Source organism: Puma concolor, chromosome C2, assembly GCF_028749965.1.
Source record: "Puma concolor isolate L17-30 chromosome C2, mPumCon1.1.hap2, whole genome shotgun sequence".
In the NCBI taxonomy this organism is placed as follows: Eukaryota; Metazoa; Chordata; class Mammalia; order Carnivora; family Felidae; genus Puma; species Puma concolor.
Window position 1 is genome coordinate 151,654,373 of NC_141675.1, and position 26,202 is coordinate 151,680,574.

Here is a 26,202-nt window from a genome sequence, read left to right on the forward strand (position 1 = left end):
CATGACCTGAGCCAAAGTCAGACGCCCAACCGACTGAGCCACCCAGGTGCCCCCTATCCTCCCATCTTTTATATTTGTCAGAACATTCCTAGGGAGATAAAATTTCCCTCGTTAACTAATGTGTTTACCCTTAGAGGCAATTCTACTGTTGTATACATTGTAATGTATATGTACAATGTTGTACAATTCTAATGTTGGTTTCAGCATGTGTGTTCTTTATTATTGTTCTTTTCCTTCACAACTGAATCCACAGTTGGGCAGTTCAATTTCTTGGGGTGCCTGATTGAGTCTAAAGACCCACAGTATCACCACACCTAATGATTCCTTTCGGATTCTACCGATCGCATTCATGAGGGCTATAATTTCCTTTCTTCATTTGCCACTAACTTTTCTTTTTTCTTTTTCTTTTCTTTTTTTAGTAACCTCTACACCCAATGTGGGACTCAAACTCATGATCCCAAGATCAAGAGTTGAATGCCCTTCTGACTGAGCCAGCCAGGTTCCCTCTGCTAACTTTTCTTAATTAATTGAGGAAGGATGCAGTAAAATATCCAAAGAATTGAGCAAACCTCACAGAATGAGCAAAGAATACAAGCTGCTGAAGGTGCTCTGCAGGCTAGCAGGGGTCACCACCAGGTAGCAGTTCAAAGTCGTCCTTCATCGCCTGAGGTATCTGAGACCAGGTGTGATGGGTGATGCCCAACATATGAGCAGAAGAGAAAATGTCAAATGCGTGGGAGTCAAGGGCACCTGTGACCTGGTCACGTAAAGAGCACAGACTCTCTGAGAAGGTGCACAGATCCTCTTATGCCTCCTCAATGTGTGCTCTGCTTTGCTGGAGCACACAGTGACACCAGTGACAAACCGGTGACACCGGGGGACAGCACGGAACTTCCTCATTTTCTACCAGGATACCAGGACGAAAAGTGGATAGACATGGAAAGCTCTGTGGATATGCACTTCCTTAATCCGAGTAATTGATATTCGACCTATGTATCTTTCAACTCAGAATATCCAGGGACATGCAAGTATTTTGTTTATCTTACGGTTATTACTAACAGCCTTTTAGCATCTGACATTGTGAGTCGAACTCATGTTTAATGAATGAACTCGGGGAAAATTTGACTGATAGGAGAAATTACGAATTCTTCTAAGGTAGAGCTCATAATTCTCAGACTTAGACTCACAACAGCAAAAATTCTCTCAAGTAAATGTGTAAGTAGCAAGTTTCTACAAACTGAATTAACTCACCAAGGACTCTACAGGAAAAGGCACCTCTCTGAGTGAGTAATCTTGGCTCGTGCTCCTCCTGACCCATTAAATTGCACAAGGGCATCAGTCATTGAAAGCTAAAATTAACACTTCACAGGTCTTGCCAGAGAGTTCTGATATCTCCAGTGGGAACTTTCCGTGCTCTTGTGACAGCCCAGCATCCACTGGTGTTGCCATAGGAAAAAAAAATAAGAATTGGGTTTCTTGCCTTGGTTTTTATAGCAATTTCCACATGGACAGCCTGCTTGGCCTTTGATGATAACTCTGGTCACATTGATTTAACAAATATTTACTGGCCATCCGCTATGTGCCTGGTACAATGTGGGTGTTGGGGGCAAAGAGGTACATGGGATAGACAGAGCATGTGCCCCAGGGCAGTGAGATCTGGCCCCCAGACCAGTCTCAGTACTTACTGGCCATATGGTTTGGAACCAAATCTCAAAAATCATGTAGATTCCAGGCATTGGAAGGGTTCCTAGTGAAAGCAGCCCTTTACACTAAGTTAGTAAGAGCTGGATTAAATCCCAGCTCTGTCCCTTACCAACTGTGTGGCATGAACCCGTGGTCACTTAGAAATGGTCAGAAAAGAAGCAGCAACAGCTGAAATGGGAGAGCGGGAGGGAAATATAAGGGAAAGCACATGTTATAATTTCTTCTTTTCTTTAATCAGGGTGTCACTTTCACGTAGTTAAATATAACAGGACACATGAGCCTAAAGTCCGCTGCTTGATGCAAATTTCACACGAATCTCATGTTACCACCACCTAGATCAAGATATAGAACATTTCCAGCACCCCAGTAGATGCAATTTTTTTATGTTTATTTATTTTTGAGACAGAGAGAGAGAGAGTGTGTGTGTGAGCAGGGAGGGGCAGAGAGAGAGAGAGGGACCGAGGATTCAAAGTGGGTTCTTCGTGGAGAGCTAAGAGCCCGATGTAGGGCTGGAACTCATGAACCTATGAGATCGTGACCTGAGCCGAAGTCGGACACTCAACCAACTGAGCCCCTCAGGCACCCCCAGTAAATACAGTTTTTACAGTGAAAATACCAAAAGTCAAATCTTGGGACTTGTGTGAGTTTAGCACATCTGCCCTGTTCGCTTCAGAGCCGCTTTCTGAGAGGTGGAAATGAGTTTGTAGTCTCTCTTCCCATCCTTCTGCTGACCCAAAGTACCACGTATAGACTGGACTGCTGGACATAGGCGCTGATAGAGGCTGTAAATCTGGCTCGGAATAGAATTTTAATGTGTACTAAACTAATTGGTCAATCCAAAAGGATGCAATCTACAATCTTGCCCTCTTCTGAATACGAAATTGAAATGCCCTAGTTACCCAGGCCAGATTTTCTTCATTATAAAATTTACTAAATATTCATCATAAAATTGCTACATGGTCAAAATAAAGGTTGGAGGGAAATACCAGCATTATTCACAGCAGCCGGAAGGTGTAAAAAACTCAAATGCCCATCAACAGACCCATGGACTATCCATACAGTGGATGGGCTCTCCGTACAGTGGAATATTTGGCTATAAAAAGGCATGAAGTACTGATATACACCACAACGTGTATGCTACAAGTCTGATAACATTATGTTAAGTGAAATGAGCCAGATACATAAGACCACATGCTGTACGACCCTATTCATATGAAAGTCCAAGGTAGAGAAATCCATAGAGAGAGAAAATAAGTTAGCAGTTGCTTAGGGCTGGTGGTGGGGGCAGGAAGATAGGGAATTAATAACTAATGGGTTTTTTTGTGGGGGGAGGCGATGAAAATGTCCTAAAATCGTGTGTGTTGATGGCTGCACCCATCTGTAAATATACCAGAAGCCACTGAATTGCACATTTTTTTTGTTTCTGTTTGTTGTTTTTGGAGAGACAGAGCGTGAACAGGGGGAGGGGCAGATGGAGAGTGAGAGAGAGAATCCCAAGCAAGCTCCACACCCAGCACAGAGCCCAGCTCGGGACTCAGTCAGACAACCTGGAGACCACCACCCGAGCTGAAATTCCAAGTGGGACACTCAACCGACTGAGCCACCCAGGTGTCCCTGAATTGCACATTTTAAATGAGTGAATTTAAATGAGATGTGAATAGATCTCAGTAAAGCTGCTGTTTAAAAAAGAAAGGCAACAAAAAGTACACCGAAAGATCATTCATGGTCTTCCTACCCAAATATACTCACCATCAACACTTGAAGGGATATCTGGTCTCTCTCTCTGTAGTTCTGTTGTTTTGCTGGTGATCATACAACATTTCATAGTATTGGCACACTTTCCAACTCATGCCGGTCAGGATTTAGTTGTCGATAACAAATTGATTTAGTGGCCGATAACAAATTGTCTTTTTGGGGGGGAACAGGGGGCAGAAAGAGATTTAATGGAGGAACTCTGGTGCTTCCAAACTACGAGAAGTACTTCAGGAAAGACTGCAGGACGGGCTGGCTGAATCCAGCATTAGCTTCCAGCCTAGGATGAAAACACCATCACTGGAAGTGTTGGCCTCAGCACAACGCTCTTGGGTCCCATGCTAACACCGACACACACACACACACACACACACACACACACACACACACCAAAAACATATTCACTGGGGCACCTCACCCAGGTAATGCGCTAGGCCCTTTACACTCACTATACATGTCATTCATTTTTTAGTCAAAACTCATAATCTCCTTATGAGGTAGCTATTATCCCCATTGTACAGATAACAAAACTGAGGGGGGTAAAGAGGAGTCAAATCCACACGTGACACCACGCCTGCACCCTTAACCATTACACAAATACTCATGAGAAAAGGCCTTTTTCATTTTGGAAATGCTTTCCATAGCACAAATAATCAGAGATGGAATCAATGGCTCAAAACCCAGGGACATTTCTAAGGCACACATTAGCAGGTCAGATTCTCAATCAAAGCATTATCAGGACTGAGAATGGCCTCAAAGGCAGGAACTCACTTTTATCATGCAAATGTCTGGCTAGGTGCCTGGCACTCTGGGCCACCGGATGGATGTTTCCTGAATGAGTAACAGCTTGTGTGCAAGCAGGAGTGCGTGAGGACTCCCCAATTCAAAGAACTGCATTCCTTTTGTTGGGTAAAGTACAAGCTGCTTCTAAGTCAGTCCAGCTCTAGACTGCAATGAATAATGAGTGCCTGGGAACACACTGCCCTTGATCCCCGTGTTCCAGCCACCCTCACACTGAGTCACCACATGGGCCCATGACTTAGTTGACTGTGAAGAATCTAAAATGACCTAAGACGGTGCCTGGATGGCTCAGTCGGTAGAGCATGCAACTCTTGATCTCGGGGTTGTTAGTTCAAGCCCCAGGTTGGGTGTAGAGCTTAAAAAATATATATATATAGAGATATATATGTATATATATCTATATATATATGTATATATATATACAGATATATATGTATATATATCTATATATATGTATACATATATATACAGATGTATATGTATATACATATTATGTGTGTGTATATATATATATATACACACACACATATATATGTATATATATGCATATGTAAGTAAGATATATATGTATATATATGTATGTATATATGTATATATATAATGATCTGAGTAAGTCACACTACAGTGCATCCGGGCAACCACAATGGCTCTGGAAATTGTATCTATTCTTTCAGGTATGTAAATGGGACCATTTCTTAGGAAGGGCAACTGCTTCTTTGGTTTGCATTATTTAATGCAATTTAAGTTAACCAATTTAAGTTAACTGTCCTATTAAATGCTGATTCTCCATAGGAACATTAGAAATGGACATATACCGGCCCGGTCCACCAATGCTCCAAGTAAGTTAGACTGTAAACCTAATACTTTTGGAAGCTGCATTAAACTGGTGCAGGCCAGGGGCGCCTGGGCAGCTGAGTCAGTTGACTATCCGACTTCAGCTCAGGTCGTGATCTCACGCTTCGAGCCCCATGTCAGGCTCTGCGCTGACAGCTCTGAGCCTGAAGCCTCCTTCTTATTCTGTGTCTCCCTCTCTGCCCCTCCCCTGCTCACGCTCTGTCTCTGTCTCTCAAAAATAAATCAAAAGGTTTAAAAAAATTTTTTTAAACCCAGTGCAGGCCACTCAACAGCCTTCACAGGCCCTGCTCTACTTTGCTATCAGGAAGTGGCTGTACCCACATAACTACCACCTTAAGAGGTTTGTAATTCCAAAACCTTGGGACCTCCGTCTACTGCTTTTCCTGGCACAGCTAAGTTTCAGAACAAGATGGTCTGTTTTGGGAAATTCACCGCTGAGGGGCCGAAAAACCTGTTGAACACCAACTGATCTATAACCAGGTGGGTCTAAGTTCTAATAGGTTCATTCTGTCTTTCAGACTCTATCACATGGGCTTTCCAGTCTTTATTTCCCCTAAAAAACAATCTAAGATTATTTACGATTATTTTAAGATTGAAGATAATCTTAAGATTTAAGATTTTCCTTTTCGTGCTATCTTACCCATCTCTAGGATTGTACTGTGCACGGGGTCTTGGAAGAAATGGAATTCTAACTTTCATTATCAATACACAAAATACCTGGAGAAAGCACTGATGTTCTTTGTCTCCCATCCCAGATGTTTCTGTCACATCTACGAATCTCTATCAGGTCATCCGGGCACAGAATAAAGCTGGGAGGTCACATTACCCAGCCAGCCCTTAATGATTTTATTTATTCCACATGGCCTGAAAACATGTTTGAACATTACTTGCCATAATTTTTCTGGTGATTTCCATGCATCATTTGTTTTAATTATGAATAATGTCTTTAGAGACACTCTGAGAAATCTCACCCCCCAGTTCCCTTCATGAACATCCCATAAAGTATCTAAAGTGAAGCAGCTTCGATGACCAACACGGAAAATCAACTTGAAAGCATGAATTCCTAAAAGATCCATCAGTCACCTTTGCTGGGAACGAATCTCAAGAGTCATGCAGGCAAAAGGTTGCTGAGAGATTCAAGAACAAACAAAACTGGAAAAAGACATTCACTGTCAAATAAGGCTCAAAGGATTTTTGTACAAATGTGAGTTTTCTAACTACACTTGGAGCTTTTTCCTCTCTTTCTTTCTAGCTGGGAATTTTCTCTGGGTGTCTAAAGCATTGTCTTTCCACTCTCAGCTGAAGGGTTGCAGCTTTTTCAGGATTCGCAATGGCTATGGCACAAAGGACCCTTGCCCCCTGGCTCAGTCCAGGCCATTCAGAAATTAAAATATTTGTGCAAGATAGTGAGTGCGAATTTCCATTTCGGGAACTTACGCTCAGAAAGTCCAACTGCTGGACCTCAAAGGATCAAGTAAAGTCCAAGCACTCTTAAAGAACACACAGGGAGGGGTCGGCCCTGGGGCTTCAGCGGTGTTGGCAGGTGCGGCTCCCCTGGCTTCCTTCAGCTCCTTCGTTTGTCAGAGTTGACAGCTTCTCCAAAACCGTGGTGTAGACATCAGGCTAAACAGAAATACAAACTCATTAGCTTTCAGTGGAGCACCCTTGATGTTGCTGAAACAGAGAGGTGTTTTCTGGTCAGTTATCTTAAGTAGGCTTCAATAAACACGAAGATTATTTGTGCATGGTTAATAATGGCGTGGATCTTTTCCCTCCCTGGCCTCCCAACTACCCAGGAAGTAAAACCCAGTAGCATATGAGCTTTGCAGTGTCCACTCCCTTGTTTAAAGTGCTTAAAGGGGGTTTGGGGCCGTCACTTGTGCCCCTGCAGTGCTGACACTTCCCAAACAAGTGGAAAACGGTGCCTGTGGCCTCGCTAAGCGAGTCATCGACTACCATGATCCAACCCTGCCGTTGCCATTCGCCTCTGGGCCCTTCCTTACCCCGTACTTGCTTGCACTTATTCAAAAGTTAGATTTCTCAACAAACTCTTCCAAGTATCCACCTCTTTCGTCCCCACCCCCACTCCCGGGGCAGGGGCGGGTGATTGGTAGCGCTTCTCCAAAATTAACAGGAAGACTGAGTGGACACCTGCCTGGCTGAGTTGGTAGAGCACCGAACTTTTGATCTTGGTGTCCTGAGTTCAAGCCCCACCTTGGGCAAAGAGCTTACATTAAAAAAAAAAAAAAATAGATAAAATTAAAGCAAAGTTGAAACTAGGTCTCTCACACCACCGTGATTAACCGGTTTAATTGGCCTTGACCTTGGGAGCAGAGTAGCACCTGCACAATTCCACTGAGTCACACAGGCGCCCTGACCACCCCTCTCATAATGAAGGAAAGCAGGAGAAGTGACCCCTGAATGTGCAAATCTGCACAGCCAGCACGGAAGGTGCCCAAGGGCTCACCCGCCTGGTTCAAAATCTTGTGTGTGTGTGTGTGTGTGTGTGTGTGTGAGAGAGAGAGAGAGAGAGAGAGAAAGAGAGAGAGAGAGGCACAGAGTATTCCATAGTAAGATTAAATCATGTCTTTGTCCACATCCGTCTGGCGAAAAGAGCATTAGCACAATAACCAGGATTAGCTTGTTTCTGCCCTCTAAAAAATGAAGCCGGTGCTGGAGTTGGCGGTTAAAAATATTCATCAGCCACACAACTTGAATCTACCTTGTAACTAGTTTATCAGCTAACCGATGCTTTTGCCAGGGAAAATATTCTTGGATTGAGAAAAATTGCTAATTTTTAGTCATTAGTTTTATATGAAAACGTGTTTTAAAGCGTGCCTTCTCCTCCAGAAGATTCTTCGCTAGCATCTAAAAGGAATTCTGTCTTGGGGCAGTTAAACGAGGGCAAGCGACAGTGGAGGTCACCAGTCCCGGATCACGGGGGGGGGGGGGGGGGGGGGGGCCTCCCACCAACAAGGCTGTGCCGCCGACAAGAGAATTTGACTCCGGAGCCGGACTAAATGCGCGGGAGCTGGGAGCGGTCTGCGGGGCTTTGGAGAGGCCCAGATGAAAGCACCAGCCTTTAATTCCCACCAGACATCCCTCACCCAACGGCACTGGGTCTGTCCTCTCCCGCAGGCCTCGCGTGCGCCCCATCTCCCTCTGGTCCTCACTTCTCGCGTGGAAAGAATCTGGGAGGAGGGAGGGACAGAGCGCAGGCCGAGCAACCCGAGTGGGTAGGGTGGAGGTGTGCACCCGCTGCCGGTGCCAGGGCGGGGATGATGTCTTGACTGCCTCAAGCAGGCACGGGAGCGTCACGCACACCTCCCAGCACACACAACCGCACGCGCCCCAGCGCGCCGCGCGCTCCCCGCCCCCGGGCGAACCGAGGCCCACCCGCTGGTACACTGCGCCCCCGCGCGCTCTTGCACCTCCCGCTCCGCGTACAGTGCGCCCCCTCCGTGCGCACCGCACCCCCCCCCCCAATCCCTGAGTGTACTGACTCCCACCACCACCCCGTGCGCTCTGATCTGCCGGCGCTCGCTGAGCCTTCAACTCTTCTCGCTGATCGAGCCCCTCTGGCGGCCGTGCGCCTTGCGCCCCCTTCCGCCAACCTGCGCACGCCGCGTTTCTAACCACGCGGGGCCGCCCGGAGACTTTGCGCGCGAAAGAAGCGGGACGCCGCCGCAAACTGTCTACAGCTAACTCTTCCTGAGTCCGCACCCACCGCGGTGAGTAGGAGTCCCAAGCCCTTTCCGCAGAATTAAGAAGACCTGTAGCGTCGGAGAAGCCTGACTCTTGGCCCTCTCCGGCCGCCGGTGTCTCCGGGTGTGGCCCGCAGCTCCCAAAGCCGTGTTTCGGTGCAGGGTAGGGACAGTTGGAGAGGAGGGGTCCTGCCACCGCCTCCCTACCTGGCCAGTTGCGGTGACGTCTCCACGCCGGCTTGGGCCCGCGGCCGCTCAGATCTGAAGTCCGGCTTTGGCGCGTCCCGAACCCCGACGCCGGACTGCTCTTTGCCGTGGGCGTCGCCTCTTTCTCCTCCGTGGAGGGAAGAGTGTTTTCCTGGACACACACCTCTTGGGAAACCCGCCTACCACGCCGGCCGCTGCAAGAAAAGAAAAAAAATCTTCGCAGAGCAGTAAAACACTCACACCCCGGGCCGGGGCGGCCTCGCGTGCCCAGGGCAGGCTGGAGGGGGCTAGTCCAGCCCGCCCGCCGGCCCGCGGGCCTTTCTCTAACTCTCTCTACCGAACCACGAATAAACTAGCATACCTCTCTTTACAGATTTGTTTCGATTAGGGGGAAGGTTCCCCAATATTTGCTTTGCTTTGCAAACAACCCCGTTATATTAATTAAATGAAACGAGTTTATGTCCTCAAAGTACTTAATAACCCTGGTCTGTAGTCAGCCTTATATCAAAGACCTACTAGGAAAAAAAAAAATTAAGCCCATCAGGTTTGTGCTCTTTGATGTGCAGAAATATTTATCTCTGGTGGATAAGATTTCTTTCGTTTTTTTTTTTTTTAGGGGAAAATTTTGGTTGATGTTTTTGAAAGGCGGTTTCAGCGCAGTTGTTAATGAACGAACTGATTTTCAGATTTCAAGGCAATATATAATTGGTATAACCATTGAGGAATTTGGGCGCACGCCGGACTAGTAAGACTCCTCCAGCTCAAAGGTTTCCAGGCACGACCCCCAACTAGCTGGAGGCGAAAAGCGATGGCTTTGCAGGGGAGACGGTGTGCAATCTCTTCCCAGAACTGTGATCTTGTGATCTTTTTCTGTGAAAAGAGAACAGCGGAGGCTTCAGGCTGCTGGGTCCTGGAGGAGGTCTCTCAGCTCCTCCCTCCCTCTCTCTCTCTCTCTCTCTCTCCCCCTGCCAAGGATCCCTTCCTGTCCCTGAGCTCGGATCCAGAGCTCTGGGCCCTGCTTGAGCCCCTCCCTGGAGAACACTGGAAGTCTGAGTGCATTGGGAGGGGCACGCCCACGTCCTCCCCACCTCTTTTCAGAGAATGGAAAGTGGGGCCCGGCTGGGGAGACAGGGAAGGGAAGTGCAAAGGAGGGGCTACCCCCTCACCCACAGGTAAAAGTAGAAGAAAAGAGTGGCCTTCTTCTATCCAAATCTGATGCAGCTTCCCTGGCTCCCTGTGGCCCATGCTCAGGGACTTTGCTAATCACTACAATTAATTACCAGTGGCACTGTTTTTGGTTCCCCTAAATAAATAGACAGTAGCTACTCCCTTCCTAGGTCAGGAAGCACTGCCTCCACCTGAGGCCTCCAGACTCCAGTCTCAGAACCCAAAGTCGTCCTAGATAACTGAGTCTGAAGAAAAGGACTGTGGTCTTTTCAAAATCCCAGAGAACAGAGTACTTGCAGCAGGCCCAGAAGGAGCCCAGAAGATGCAAATTAGCCCCCACAGCCTCACGTTGGAGTGCCTCCTTCTCTTGCCCCCGGCCCCAAAATTATGCCTGAGGCACCACAGGGAGGGCCAAATACTCAGCCAGGAAGGGGGTCCCTGGACCCGATACACAAGGGCGAATCTGCCCAGGTTACTGCCCACCCAGCTGAAAGCAAACGCTTTCTCCAACGGAGTAACTTCCAGTGAAAGAAATTTATTAAAAAAAAAAAAAAAAAAACCCAAAAAGATAAACTTTTCTTCCTCCTCTCCTTGGAAATACGTGAGCAGGACCAGTTACTGTCTAGACCTCTGGAGGACTGGAATCACTAGGAAATTGCTCTGGCTACCTCTAATTTCTTTTAAACAACGAGCAGTGGTATTGTAACTGTCGGCTGATCCTTTCTGAGAGTAGCAATGACTCCAGGAAAAGTTGATGCTGTCTCCATGGGGCTTACCCAAGGAAAGGAGCGAAAAATCGAAGTACTCTTTCGGACAGCTCAGACCAAAAACGCCTCCCAGCCATGATAGTCCTAGACGCGATGCTAGATGCTCGTGGGACCTTCTGCAGTAACTGTATCTTGCTTGGAAATCGAATGGATTGGAATGGCCGTAGTCCTGGATTTTCTATTGTCTCGTTTTGCTTCAGTGGTTGAAGTCCTCCTCAGACACCACTTCAGAGGGTCGCTACCCTCTCCCCCAAATCTAGTGCTAGGGACGGGAGGACTTTTCCTCCCGCCCCCACATCCTTAGTGACAAAGTCTCTGATCCTCTTCTGCCACTGCGGCAGCCTCTCCGGGAGCCCCATCCCCGGTAGAACATCTGCGAGTTTCCCTCTTGATCTCACTCGAAAGTCGGTTTCCGCGGGGGATGGGCCTCAGGTAGGCGCGGGGTGCGGCCTGGGGAAAAACAGTTGCGGAGCATCTGAAGCGGAAAATCCAAGCAGATGTGGGGCGGCCTGGGCCCGCCCCTTTCCTCTTGGGGCCTCAATTTCTTCCAGATCGGTTTCCTAATGGAAACTTTCTAAGAGGTGGGGGGGGGGGGGGGTGCGTAAAGGCGTGCTGGTGCACCTCCGTGAGCCAAAGCCTGAGAACCAGGACTGGGAGTGGGGGCGCCTGGCGAACTGGCGTTGATCCCGAAGCCTGCTGACCTCAATGTGTGTGTGTGGGGGGGGGGGGGGGGCTTCCCACCTGTCCTCTTCCTGCCCCCAGCTTCTCTTCATTCTACATTCTGCAGGCTCCTTCCAGGCCAGCAGGGGAACTGCTGTTTATGAATGATGCCTGGACTTCAGGGTCTCTCGTGCAGCTATTACTTCTCCCCTGCAGGCCGGACTCCATACTCTGGGCGAGGCAGCTGGATTCAGCCCCAAAGCATAGACCAGGAGGTACTCCCGGCACAGGAGCCCTGGAGCAAGGGGCATGCCGCAGGTGTCCCAACCAGTGGGTCAGTCTAACTAGCACGTCTTAAGTGTTTTTCCCACTTGTACACAGAGCCTGTGGGTGCCCTTTCTAAGTGTAACAGGGGTCCCAGGCTTTGTCCGGTAAAAAGAACTCTGGAACAGATCCCACAGGGCACACACGGGGTGGTGGGGAACGTTCTTCCTTCACTATTCCACGCTGACACCACTATTCTTCCCACCTGGGAAACTTCGAGGTCTGCCTCCGAGCACCTGGGCACTTTCGGTGATGGGGATGCGCGCGTGTGTGTGTATCTTGACTGGATGTGTGTTGGGGGGAATTACGATGCCCGCCTGGGAGTCTGCTGAGTTAGGCTTTAGGGACTGACGTGTCCTACACCCGCACTTCAAACGCCCCGTAATGCTACCGCTCAAGCCCCGAGATTCGAACCTGTTCTGCGGATCCGAGAACAGCGGCTGCCGCTGTGAAAATAACTAGATCTCAAGTACACTTTCCCGCAAAATCCGGGAAATCTGGTTTAAGGAAAGTTTCTGTTCTTGTTACTTGTTGGGTTCTCCCACTTCCACGTAGCGGTGTTTCGGCGATCTGAGTAATCCCTTTCGAGTCCCGGAGTAATTCTCCCGGGTCCGTAACTGAGGATCGGAAATCGTGGGGGTGAGGAAAGCGTTAAATCCTCCCGGAGCCAGGGAGGTGCCGGAGCGCACTCACAGGCGGCCTGCGCTGGCTGCGGCGGGGTTCGACCGGCAGTCCCTACCTCGCGGAGCCCCTTCTCCGGGAAGCCACAAGACGACAACTGCGCAGTCAGGCGCGAGATCCAGGGCAGGGAAGCGGGCCGGCGCCCTGCGCTCGGGTACTGCGTCTCCTCACCGCTCGCGGCCGCCGGGACTCCTCCGCACGCACTGCCGGAAATCGGAATTTGCTCCTAGATCCAAAACCCCAAGGGAAAGTGCTGAGCTCCGCGTTGCGGGGGTGGGGGGCACCAACTCCGAAATTCGCGCTTCTCAGTGGCTTCCGAGCGCCGGCCCCGCTGGCAAGGCCACCTGTGGCTCCGGCAAGGCGCGGGGCAGGTGCGGGCACAGCTGGAGTGTGCGCACACTGTCTTGCCCACCAAGGGAGCTAAGACGCCTTCAACGTTGTCGCACCTCTGCCCTTCAAAGGGACTCCTAGAGATGGTCAGGGGCGCCCGCTGCAGAGTTGGTGGTGGTTTGCCCGCCGCCCCCCACCCCCAGGCGCGGGGGGAAGGAGGCGGGTCCCGGGTCGGTGGGTGCGTGGAGCAGCTGGCTCCTCCAAGGGCCTGGAGGGAGAGAGGTGGCACCAGAAACGGAGATCCCAGCTGCGGAGCCCCGAGGCCCTGGCGTGTCTCCTCCCCGACCCGACCTCAAAATCAGGGGCCCCATAGCCGTGCAGTCTGCGGCACGCGGCCCAGGGACCCGCAAGACCCGGTGCCCTGCGTCCAGTGCAGCTGCCCTCTGACCCCACGTGCGGGGGAAGCTGGCGTCTCCCAGCGCGCGCGTCCGCACGGTAGCCTGGGCGTTCAAACTGCTAGAACGGTGCGCGTCTGTGCGCCCGTCGCGACCCGGATTGGAGGAGGGCCCTTCGGGGTCGCAGGAGCGGAGCTGCGGGGGTGGCGTGGGGGTGGGCAAGAGGGCTCTTGCGGTCCAGTGCGGTCCTGAGGGAAAGCACCAGGACGCCCCACGGCCGCCTCTCCGACTGCTCCTCCCTATTCCAGCTGACCCCCGGCCCACCACCCTGGGCCCCGCCAACGCTCGCTCGAGGTCTCCCGCTCGCAGACCCCCCGGCCTGAAGCACCCGCCCCAGCCGCGATTCCCCGAAATTCCGGCTGCGCCGAGCCCGGCTGCGGGAATGGGTAGTGTCGGGCCCTGTTCCCGCCGCCACCCTGGGCGAGGCCTGGCCGCTAGGCGCAGCTCCCGGTCCCCTCCTTTCGTCTGGCCCGCGCGTCCCCGCGGCCTCCAGCCCCTCCGGGGAAAGCACCGATCTTCTTTCGCTCTCGTGTTTCGGGGAGAGAAAGGGCAGAAAGGTCACTTTCAAGCCTGTCTCTCCCGCCCTTTCCTGAGATGGGGGGGGGGGTCTTGCCTTCGGGGCTCCCCCCACTTTTGGCCCTCGGCCCTGCAAAGTGCGGAGGTGAGGGCACGGGACCAGCGCGGGCTGGGAGGATTGGGTCCACCCCGGAACGGCACTGGCCAGCGGGTCCATCCGCCTCCCCTCGGCCACGCGCGCCCAGGACCGGTCGGGTAGCAACGGGGGTGGTCTAGGTATCACTCCCCCACTTCCCTCCCTCCCTCGCCCCTCCCCGCCGCCCGTCCGAGCGCCCAGGTCCCGCGACCCGCTCGCAGGAGCCGGTCCCCACCGCGCGCCGTGTGCACTCACCGCAACTTCCTCGAGGCCGGGAGCGCGCGGGCCTCTCCTGGGAGAGTCCCTGGAGGCAGCGACGCGGAGGCGCGCCTGTGACTCCGGGGCCGCGGCGGGGTCGGGAGGCGAGATTCGCCGCCCCCGCCCCCGCCGCGGTCCCTCCCCCCTCCCGCCCCCCTCCCAGGGCCGCGGCTGCCGAGTGCTCCGCCCGAAGGCGGGTCCGCCATAAACAAACGCGGCTCGGTCGCACGTGGACCGCGGAGCTGCTGCGGCTCGCGACACATCGCGGGCTCCGGGCGCCGCGTCTCCAGGCAAAGGGAACGGCCAGAGAGGGCAGGAGAGCGCGCCCGGGCAGGGCCCCAGCCGCCTCCGCCCCAGCTCCCCTTCGCTCCCCTCCTGCTCCATGGCTCCGCGGCCGCCGCCGCCCATGCCGCCCTCCAGTCCGGAGGGGCCTCGCGGCAGCGGGTACGAACACTCGGCCAAGGACTGAGCGGCACCGCTGCCTCCTCGCTGGCCGCTCTCCACCCCCCAAGGAAAGCCGAGGCGCGGGAGACTAGGAGAGAGAAAGGAAGAGCGAGCAGAAGCGAGCGGGAAGTCGGGCTCAGGGCACCGCGGGACAGTCCAGCCCGGGGGAGGCTGCGCCCGGGGCGGCGGAGCGCGGAGCGGCGCCGCTGGGTCGCGCGGAGCTCCGGGGCCCAGCGGCTGTGGAGAGGCTACTCGGTGCCCCAGGCCGGCCGCGCGCACCTGCCCCGGGCGGTGCCCCAGACTCACCTGGACCTCGGAGGCCCCTTCCCCATCCCCGCCGCTGCAGCCGGAGCGAGGCTCCGCGGGCCTGGAGCACGGCTGGGTCTAATATGCCCGGAGCCGAGGCGCGATGAAGGAGAAGTCCAAGAATGCGGCCAAGACCAGGAGGGAGAAGGAAAATGGCGAGTTTTATGAGCTGGCCAAGCTGCTCCCGCTGCCGTCGGCCATCACCTCGCAGCTGGACAAGGCGTCTATCATCCGACTCACCACCAGCTACCTGAAGATGCGGGCCGTCTTCCCCGAAGGTGAGGCCGCAGGTGGGCGGCCGAGAGGGCTGGGGGAGCCCGGCAGCCTCGGCCCAAGCGGGGATCTGGAGCTGGCTTGGAGGGCCAGTGCCAGCGCGTTTGGGGGAGGCCGCGCGGGGAGCCTCGGCTCCTGCTGGAGAGAGGAGACAGGTCTTGTCGCCGGGTGGACCGGACCATCTTCTGGTCCAAGCGTGGGCCAGGTGAACCAGGAATTGTTCTGTGAGCATGCTAGGCTATTCTGGTTTTCCTGCCTGCCTTCTTGTCTTTTCTTTCATTTCTTTAATTCCCTTTTATTTTGTCCTTCTTTCATTACTTGCTCTCGTTCCGCGGAGGGGAAGTGTGTGCACCCTGACCAGGGATAAGACGTACTTGCTGATCGTGGCCTGAGAGAGAGCAGAGTGCACCCAGAGGCCTAGGGCCGGAAGGCCCTGGCTGTAAGCAGGCACTTGTTTGAGGCCCGGGCCTTAGATTTGGGACTCTGGAGCTGCATCTACTTTGCTCACCTCCCCTGGGGCGGGGGGCGGGTAGGGGGAGGGCTGGGCAGAGCAGGGTAGGAGATACCGAAAGTAGGTGAGCCGAACCCCCACCCCCACCCCCCCACAGGAGAGAGGGGCAAATAGTACGAACATGGCAGGCAGGCCTGAGCTTAGTCTTTTCCTGATTGGAATTATAAACCCGGAGGGGCAGGTGCCATGGTGGACACGGGTCACCAGGACCCTTGGGTCCAGCAGACTCCTGGTGTGACGGCCAGCATTCCCTGCTAGCACATGGCCTGCGGGTGACCATGGCTGCCAGGCTGGGCACTTCTGAGAAGCAGGGCCATGGAGGCCTGGTCACCACAGCATTCCTTCTGGTGTCCCGGTGCTTCTGAACCGATCACCTTTCAGTGGCTCTGTCCCCAGCCAGGGTTGCCTGCAGCCTGGCGTGAGAGATCCTGACACTTGGCCGTGACACTCTGCACGGGGACCTGTTGGGCAGGACTGAGGAGCCGGTAGGGCTGTGGAGCCCCAGAAGCCAGTGGGGGAGTAGAGACCACTTCAGCGGCAGGACACCAGAGAGTGGCTGCAGTGCAGCGACAGGTGTCCTGTGGGCACAGGGTGCTTCCGTTAAGGCAGTGCCGGGCCAAGCGATCGACCAGGAGTCGGTAAGCTTGACCTCTGTGTTGGCGGCCCCAAAGCCTGTTACATGTAATTGGCTCTGGGTCTGGAGCCACACTTCACACTAGCTCCCCAGTGGAGCTCAGGGGGCCTGTGGGCCATCGTGACCTGCAGCCCTGCACCCTGCAGACAGTGGGCGGGGGATCCAGGGGCCACGGAAGCAGTAGCCGGGCTTAGCCCTTGCCTCCCAGCTGGGGCTCCAAGCCTCCAGGGCTTTCCTCCCTGGTGCGGGAGCCAGTGACCTGTGCCTCCGCACCGGTCGACACACCTTTCCTTTTCCAACCCCGGTATACCGAGGGGCCCCCACTCCAGCCCCTACTGGGAGCTGTCTAGCGGGTGGTCGCTATCAGTCTGCCCAAGGGTGACCTCTCCACTGGAGAAATAGATTCCTCTATGGCTGAGATTTCACTGAAAATTAAAAGAGAAATACGTTTTATGAGAGCCAGGTCTCCTTCCCACCCGGGGAAGGAGTGGTGGTGAGCCGTTGTTTTTCTTCGTTTCTTTCTTTTCAAAATTTATGTATTTTTTTCCGAGTGAGCCCTTTCTTAATCTGCACAATACCAGCAGGTGTGGAGACAGGACAGGACCCTGGCTCCTATCACTTCCCCAATGGAGGGAAACACATGAGAAGCCAGGATCGGAATATTAAGTAGTTTGTTACCAGCGATTTCGAGTAAGCCAGAAATTAGTTAGAAAGAGAGGCCTGGAGAAAGAGGACTAATTGTAAGCCATTTATTGTTTGGAGCATTTCCAGGAAAGCTTGCTAAAAATTGGGAAGTGGTGGGTGTACTGCTTCTGCAGATATTTAAACTAGATCTGGGTGTTCTAACTCTGGGAAGTGAGTCTCCAGCCATTTGGGCCCAGAATTCCTTGGCCCCGAGCCCTTTGCAGGGGTGGGCTAGCTGGGGGTCCAGGACTCAGAGCACCGGGCCCCTGTGCTTTGTTGGGTAGCGTACTTGGAACTCCCAGAGCGGTCGGAGGGAGTTGTTTGGTCCTACGGTTTTGCAAATGGCCCTGAATCTACGGTCTAGATTGATAGGCGAAGGAAGGAGGGGGTGGTGTGCCCCCGGGCCCCCCTGCAGGGCCGAAGCAGGGAGCCGGGGGCCTGCCTGGAGGGTGGACGTGGAGGCCCTGGGTCTGGAGCTCTGGGAGGTGGCCCGGCTCCCCTCAAGTCCGTCTGGGTCACAGAGTTGTGAAGCCGGGTGCCTGGGCCGAGAAAGACGGGTTTAGAGAGACCTCAATTATGCAAAATAACTTGCTCACCACTCCGGTAGCTCCGAAGGGCGGCCTGCGGAAGCCGCGCCGTAATTGATTTAGCCTCTGTTCTCGAGCCTGGGTCTGCGCTGGGGGCGGGGGCGGGGGGGGGGGGGGGAGGAAATGGAATCGGGCCTGGAGGAGCCGCGGGGATCCGGGCGTCGGCATCAGGGAGGTTTAGGGCCAAGGCAGTCTTGCGCGGCTGCGGCGGCAACTCCCGGATCTGCCCCGACTCTCGTCTGCGGACGGAAAGTTGCCGAGTGAAACCACTGTTCCATACCCCCGGAGCAAGCGGAATCCCCGGTGAAGAAGGATCTAGAGGCCAAGCTAGAAAATGAACAGGAAAATCCAAAGGAGCCACTGGCACCGCCGATTAACCCTTCGTCCCTGAGAAAATTGCAGCCAGAGAGGGGCGGGCCTTTCCCAGGGTCCCACAGCAAGGGCGATCGCCGGTGGGGCGGTGGCTGCTGTGCCCGCGGCCAGCGCCTGTTCTCTCCCTGGGCCCGTTCTCTCCCTGGGCCTGAGGCCGTTGGCCTTGGCTCCTTTCATCCAGAGACCACCTGGGGCAGGGGAGAGATAGAGGAGCTCGGAAGAGTTCCACTTAGGGGCAGAAACAGGCCATGCGAGCCAAGGTGGACACTCCCCAGGGAGGTCAGACTGCAAGTTTAGGAGTGCCTGCAATTTTCACAACCCTTCCAAGGCTCTGCTCTGTTAAGCGGGCCCCACTAGACCTTGGTCTCCTTGTCTGAAAAATGGGCCTTTAGCAACTCCATAGCTGTGCAAGCTTCCTGGGATCAAGTGTGAGGAACCAGGCAGTGCAGGTGGAAATCTAACTGGTTCTTATTCCAGTCATTGCTTCCTGGGAGCTCACGGTGTTGCCTGGGCCAGATGTGGCTTAGATGGCAGAATGCCCCACTGTGTGGACCTCTGGGCCTCACTGCAGTTGGAAGACCCGTTATTTTCTGGGCCCCCAATGTCTTCTTCCCTTTAACAGCTAAGAAGTGGCAGGTAGACAGGGAAGAGGGCAGGGGAGCAAGGCTGGCTTTGGAAGTGGGACTCAGAATTGAAAACTTAATGTGTTCACCGGTGGCTAGGAAGGCCTGGTACACGCAGGGCTCAGGGAAATGCTGGGGCCCAGGGTCTGCCTGCCCTCTTTGCACTGTGGCCTTCCCTTCAGGAGAGGGGGTGCTTTGCAAGCACAGAGGCACAGGGTAGGAGAACTCTGCTGTTCCCTGGCCATAGCTGCATGGTAGCCATGCCAGGCAGGACGAAGGACAAGTTCCTCCTTCAGGTGATGTATGTTGGGCCTCAGGAAGCCTGAGTCAAAACCACAGAAGCTCCGAGGCCAATCCGGTGGCTGGTTAAGCTCCTTCTTAGGAGCCAGGATTCCGATTTCGCTCTCAGCAGTGGGGTAGAGGGTGGTGTCCCTTGTGGGCCCTTGTGCACAGACAGCTGACCCGAGGGACTGGCCTGTGGTCCCAGCTTAGGAATGGAGATGGAAAGTGAGGCTGACTATAGCAACGAGAACAGAGCCCTCCTCCTCCTTTCCCAGACCTGAAGACTCTAGACAAGTGCGGGTGAAAGCAGGGGAAGGGAGTGCGACATTGTCATTCTCACACAAAAATAATGGGAGTTTGAGCCCGGAATCATTACCGTGGTGGAATGCGTCTGGGTTGAGACTCAGGCAGACGCCTGGAAATTGTTGTCGGGAATGGAAACGCTTTGATTTAGAGGGTTTGCTGAACTAAACTTCAACAGATCCGAGCCCATTTTCTACCGAAGGCTGGAATAATGTAGATTTAAAAAAAAAAAAAAAAAGCTGACTTTTTTTTTTTTTTTTTTAGAATAAGGTGGAACTTTACAACCCTCTCCGCATGGGGTCCGGGAGGGCGAGCTCCCCGTCGCCGAGCAGGAGGCTGCGGGCAGTGGGGAGGAACTCCGGGCTGCGGGGCCTTGGAGGCTCGAGGCAGGACCCGGAGCGCGCGCCAGCCGCCCATTCGGGCCACCCGGGGGCCACAACCCGGGCCGCGGCCGCGCGCTCTGGGGCGCGGACGGGCAGCCGGACTGGACGGCGCGGGGCCACGCGCGCTCCGCAGTGCGGACGGCGGCAGGGCCTGCGCCCCAGCCTCCGAGGTCTCGGCGCGAAGCTCTGGGCGCCCCGGGCCTTCCGTCGGGCGTCTGAGCACGTACTTGGCCGGCGGCCAGGCGGGGCCGGGCTGGAAGCCCCCTCCCTTCCCCGTCCGGCCGGGCCCAGCGAGGCCTTCTCGGGGCGCCCCCACCCACCCCCCGCCTTCACACCCTGTGCCTGGACTCGGTGTGCGACGGTTGGTTTGGAAAAGGGCCCCAAAGCCGGGCTTCCCGGGGACCCCGGGGAGAACGAAGCATTCCGAGGCCAGAGGCTGAAGCGCGCAGAGGAACCCCAGATCCGTGACAGTTTCCTGGGTCCTGGAGTCGAGCGAGGCGGCAGTGCCAGCTCTGGGCTCCCCTGGTGCGTCGAGGCGGGAGCCCGGGCTCGTCCTCCCCCCGTTACGCCCTCGCCCAGGCGCGCGACGCCCGGTAGCCAAGGACGGAGCCCCTGAGCCTGCGGGCCCCGCTGGTGGTAATGCTCGGAATGCCGGTTGTAAACGCCCCCGCAGGGTGACGGGCGTCCCTGGTTCGCTCCCGGCGTTCGGAGGTGGGGGGGGGTGGCTCTCGGTGGAGGAGCTGAGCAGCACCTCAGCACCGCCCCCCACACACACACATACACACCCTTCTGGACTCTGGAGTAGTCTGCAGTCAGCCAGCATAACCTTGTGTCCTCACATGGTCCACGGATTCGCAAGAGGCCGTGCTCCCCAATAACACGCCTCTTTCTCTGCCAAGGCGCTGGTAACTGGGGGACTAAGGAGGAGGAGAGAGCTGGAGGCAGGGAAGGAATGGGAAGGCAGGAGAAGGCTGGACCAAGGCGTTGGTACCACCGAGGCCTTCCACTGGACCCAGGGCTTTGTCAGCACCCTCTGGTTTAGCTCATTTAATTCCACAACCACCCCCCCACCCCCACTTTGGAGTTAAGAAATAGAGGTTAGAGGTCAGGGCTCTTGCTGGAGATCAGACCATCCAGACCCGCCCAGCTGCCATCTTAAATGCAGGAGTGGGAGCAGAAGGAGGTGAGACCCCAGCGTGTCCCCTGGGGACTCCAGAAAAGTCTGTCCTGGATTTTTCTCAATCTCAGATCCAACTCTCCGTGGATGGGTGGTGGCAGGGTCAGGCATTCCCTTATTAACCCCACCTGGTTTTCACAAGATCCCTGTGAGGAATGTTTGTGTCACCTTCTAGATACCCAAGGCTGCCTTCAAGAACTGGCCATCCTGGGAGCTCTTACCAAACTCTGGATCCTTTATCTGAGGTTGCACAGCTCAACAGCTGTTTGTTGACTGACTAACTGAGCACTCAGAGAGGAGGGACCATATTTAGATAGCTTCAGTGACAAGAGAGCCTGGTAAGTTTTAAACCGAACAGCAAGGGAGCCAGCCAGACCACCAAGTGTGAATACCAAGTGTAGGTATGCAGGAACCCTCGGAGGCAAGGGGTGGCAGAAAGGGGTTTCCTGGCTCCTTTTTCCTCTGACCCAGTGGCTGACCTCCTCTTCCATGACCTGGCCATCTGGGTTCCTAGTAGCAGGGAGTCCCCTGCAGACACATGTAGGTCAGTTGGGACAGCAAACCCTGGCAGGGGAACCATAGGCCAGGCTTGGGATCCACCCCCTCCATCCGGCAGCTCCCCCCACAGTCAGTGGAGGCGGGGAGCGCTCCCAGGATCAGGTGAGATAGACCACCAACCGATGATAACCTTGTAGGAGTTTAGCTCAGTCTTACCCTTCTCCCCTCATTTCGCCAACAAATAAAGCCCTTTGTTAGGTCCAGATGAGGGCCACGAGCCCAGCGCCTACTTTTTCAGGGTATATGGCTTTACAGCACCAAGATGTTCATTGCTGTTACAAACCTTACCTTATTTAGTCTCCACATTCAGCCCACCTTAGATAGATTTTTATGGGTGGAGTGGAAAGGCCTCACCCACAGAGGTTCCTTCCTTCCTGAGAGAGAGAGAGAGAGGGCACGCACATGCAAGTGGGGAAGAGGCAGAGGGAGAGGGAGAGAGAGAATCCCAAGCAGGCTGCACGCACAGCGCAGAGCCCAACAAGGGGCTCCATCTTGGTGAGAGCATGACCTGAGCTGAAATCAGGAGTCCTAGGTCAACCTAGGCCACAGAGGTGCCTTACCCACAGAGGCTTCTAATGCAAGAGCTGGCTGTGATGGCATGGGGGCACGGAAGCTTGAGGGGAACCTGTCCATTAGCCCTGCCACCTCAGGCTAGGTCCAGAAGGGGCATTCAGACCAAATTCTAGCAGCAAGGCAGAGGTGTCAGGAAATTACAGGAAAAATTCTAATGATAGAAGAGAACAAGCTCTATTGAAGTATCTGGGTATTTGAATTATATGAAAAACTGTCCTGTGTACCCAGTGCACTTTTGCATATCAGGCCAGAGCCGCCCATGCAGCTTTCGGGAGAGCTGGGCAGGGAAGTCTGGTCTGGGTCTGCACCTTTCCTGAAGGTGCAGATTTCCCCAGGTGACCTGGCTGCAGACACTGCAAGAAGCCTCGTCTGGGAGGTCGAGTTCACTTTTCCCACTGAGCCAGGCAAGGCCAGTGTGGTGCAAACCAGGGAAAGGAACCAGGAGTTGGGTAAAGGAGAGTTACCTGGGCACAGTTGTCCATTTTCAGAAATCACGATTCCTGGGTCTTTATTAAATTCTTCTTTCATTTAGCCCCAGGGCTTTTAAATTTTGGTTCCTTAAATGGAATAAACGTTGGCCCCACCAAGCCATCTGTATAGATGGGGGTGCGGGGGGGGGGCAGGGAAGGACCTGCTAGTGAAAGTCAGTGGCTCCCTAGTACTGTGGTCACCGTGGTAATCCTTGGGAGGGAAAGTGAGTGCACAGTGATTTCCTGAAGTTCAGAAGACACCTCCGTTCACGTGGTGGAGACTGAGGTGCTGGGATCCCGTTTCGGGGGGATCAGGATATGATGAAACTAGCCACTTTCTTACAAGGAGACCAGGATAAACCCCAAATCCCTAGAGCCCAGGAGGAGAAATTAAAGGTCATTCCTTTTTTAGTTGCGGGACAGAGTTTGTTGGGAAGGGCCTCCAAAGCTTTTGCGGGGGTTGGGGGGCTCTGATTCCCTAGGTGTCTTGGGCCCCGCGGCTCCCTCGGGCTTGGGGTGGAGGCCTCCAGAAACTGAGATGCCCCCACACCCAAGGGAACAGTGGGGGAGACCAGAGTGCCTACCTGGCGACTTTCCAGGCAATCCACTCGCCGCGGGTTTGGAGGAGTTGTGTGGTCCTGGGAATGGTCCCTGAATTCACTGTGACGAGGCAGGGTTCCCCAACCCGCCCGTCCTGCTCTGGCTTCCAGTCCCGCACTCCCGGTGCACAGCGGGGCGGGCAGGGATTGGTCCCGCCTTCCGGCCTGCGGTTCTGCGCGGAGAGGAGGCGGATCCCCCCCCCCCCAACCGACGGGACCCACAGTTCGCCCCTCAGGGGGTCGCTGCCGGGGAGAGGGGGCGGGTGGATTGCGGGAATGGGCCTGGAGCCGCCATCTCCGCTGGGGGGAACGGGGCGCAGGCTGAGACAGAACTCCCGGCCTCGCCACCTCGCGCCGCCGCCGGGGCGTGGAGCTAACTAGACCTAACTGGACGAATGCAGGCCAGGCTCCCAACCCCAGGACTCCAGGGAGCAACACTTAGCTCCACAACGTCACCCGGCTTTCCTCCTCGCTCCCGAATATGCAGACGAAAGTCTGGGATTTCTGGGGTCGCAGCAGCTGAGCCCGGAGACACAGGAGAGGAGGCTTCCCTGGTCAGGGCCCCTGTCCCCTGGTGTGGTTTCTGAAACCCTGGTGACCTTCAAGGAGGTGGTGGGGAGAAGCAGGAGGCCTTGGGGGGGGGCAGTTAAAAACTGGGGAACCCTAATTATGTGGTAACAGGTACCTTCCAGAAATCCTCGAGTACTTACAGGGCTCCTTCTGCCCATACCCCCACAGACCTCTGGCATGTTTGGAGCTGGCCCTAGGGAAACCCACCTCCCCCAAACCCTTCCCAAGCTGGAGCACTTGGATTGGAAGAGGGTCGGTGCTCCCAAGGCGCCTGTGGGGGCCGGGGAGTCCGAGGGATTATGTGAGGTTAATATATGTATCATATCATATGTATTATACGTATTATGCTGGAAGAGCTGTGTCCTGGATGGTGAGGTCTTTTTCGTCTGGGCCTCTCTGCCTTTGGGAAAATGCCTGTTTGCTGGCAACTCAGCAAAGAGAGGGAGGGAGAGAGGGAGGGTCCTTGGGGGAATATTTACAGGTCAAATCGATATCCCCGTTTGGCTTCAAGGATGGCCAATTTCAAAGCAGATTAGATTACTTTGTGGCATTTCAAATAAAACGGCAATTTCAGAGCCGTGAGCACGTTGGCGACCCACGGGAGCTATGGGCCTGGCGAGCTCAGCGTGCACTGAGGGTGCTTGGACCCAAGGCCTCGGCGGGAATATCTCCTCTGGCCTTCTTTCTCTTTAATCCAGAGCAAAGGGACGATGGCAGGGACACAGACAGCAACCTGCGGGGCCGGGGGGTGGGGGGGGGGTGGGGGGGGGTGGGGGGGACGCTAGGGACTCCAGTCGGCGCCAGGCACGGATGCGGAAGTTCCCCGTGCTCTGCCTGGCGTGGGGGCCGGTCGATTGGTGCTGCTGTTGACCCATTTGCTTTATTCCTGGATCCAGGTTTAGGAGATGCATGGGGACAGCCGAGCCGCGCCGGGCCCCTAGACAGCGTCGCCAAGGAGCTGGGATCACACTTGCTTCAGGTAAAGCCTCCTTGTGGAGAGGAGTGCCGCCTTGGCCTAAGGCTCTGACCCGTGCTGGGTGGGGCTCCCTTCTTACCCCGCTCCCAGTCTCAAGGTGACCCTCCCCAAGGAGCCCCAGGTGGGTCAATAGGACACCATCAGAATGCAGAGGTCGCCAGAGGCAAGGGACAGCTCCTGAACCTCCAGGCAGTTGACGACCCCATTCGCCCCATGGATCCCCCTTGCCCCTTGCTTCCCCCTGGGAGGCCGGGACTGGGGGAGGACTCAGCTCAACCGGAGTAACCTAGGGCCAGCCCCACTGTGATCTGATCCCGTCTCCCAGCCTCAGTACTCACTAGACCTTGAGACCTAGGCCTAAGGATGCCCGTGGTCGCAGGCAGGGTTCTTTCCAACCTTACTTCCCTTAGCGAACTTTTGTGGAGCGCTTGCTCTGTGCCAGACGTGTGCCAGGTGCCTGAGCCAAAGAAGGAATGAATCGGGGCTCTGAGCCAGTGTGGCAGTTTTAAAGCCTTTGACAGTTGTGTATGTTTGGAGGGGGTTAAAAAAAAAAAAAGGCAGCATCTATAATAGAATATTAACGGTTGGCATTTATTGGCAGTTTACTACGGACCAGATTCTGTTTTAAGTCTTACTGTGTGATCCTGGGTCACCACCACCTAGAGTAGGTTCTATTTTTGGCTCCATGTTTATAAAGGAGGAAATCGAGGCACAGAGAGGTTAAGCAACATGCCTGAGATCACACAGCAAGTGCTGGGGCCTGGTTCATCCCAAGTCGTCCAGCTCTTGAGCGCTGCAGGTCACAACCTGGTGCAGCCTCAGGTGTCACAGAGGGAGCCCTTATTTGGTTTGTGGTCAGCCACTTAAGGCCCCCCCCCACCCCCCCCCCCACCCCCCCCCCCCCGCCTCTGAGTCATTCTTAGCGCCCCCAGCTCGGAATCATTCAGTCCATGGTTGCTAAAATGCTCCTGACCTCGGATTTCACTCGCGGTGTCCACAGCTCTGGCCGGGTAAGCGTGCACACGACTGGCCATTTCCAAATCAGCAGCTGGCACTGAGTGGGGACAGCAACGCCTAGTGTCCCAGAATCTTTCAAATGCCCTTTACAGAGCCTCATCAACGACCCGATTCATTCCCCCCCCACCCGTCATTTGTCTCTGCCATCGAAAAATGCTCACCAAGAGCTGTTTTGCATTTCCACCTTCTATTTCGTGTTTTCTTTAAAAGAAAAAAAAAGTTGGCGACAGTAGGCAGTGACTTGGGTCATCGAGTCAGCCAAGAGCACCGCATTTCGAAAAAAGCGGATCTTTTAAAAACCCCTTTCCCTGAATGTCCTGGTGGGATTTCCGCCCGCCCCCTTGCATGCTCTGAGGAAGAGAGGATCCCGAGAATATTTGAAACCTGAAGCTTTTATAGCATAAAGCAAACGTTGTGGCAGCCTGGGCTGGGAAATGGCGCTCTTGGAGTCTTTCCCGCGCCCTGTGCCTACCCCCTCGCTTGCTTCCAGCACCGTGCGTGGTATTTTGCTTGTTTGATACTCCTACATGGTATAAGTGAACA

General features: G+C 54.6%; 1 protein-coding gene and 1 long non-coding RNA gene across 3 annotated transcripts in view; one reads left to right on the forward strand and one right to left on the reverse strand.

Moving 5' to 3' along the window:
• Positions 1-6,398: 6,398 nt before the first annotated feature.
• On the reverse strand, positions 6,399-14,426 carry LOC147577613 (uncharacterized). 2 transcript variants are annotated; one of them, XR_015240441.1, is made up of 3 exons: positions 14,315-14,426; positions 8,840-9,217; positions 6,399-6,735 (listed from the first exon to the last, which is right to left on the reverse strand). It is a non-coding gene; the product is annotated as an uncharacterized LOC147577613 (long non-coding RNA). The 2 variants fall into 2 exon arrangements; XR_015240442.1 differs by lacking the exon at positions 14,315-14,426 and adding an exon at positions 12,681-14,215.
• An 87-nt stretch (positions 14,427-14,513) lies between these two features.
• SIM2 (SIM bHLH transcription factor 2) overlaps positions 14,514-26,202 on the forward strand; it is a 55,996-nt gene continuing 44,307 nt past the window's right edge. The window contains exons 1-2 of the mRNA XM_086675954.1: positions 14,514-15,345; positions 24,563-24,645. Of these exons, the coding sequence (XP_086532080.1) occupies positions 15,171-15,345; positions 24,563-24,645 (258 nt within the window). The 5' untranslated portion in view covers positions 14,514-15,170. The remainder of the gene's footprint in view (positions 15,346-24,562; positions 24,646-26,202) is intronic.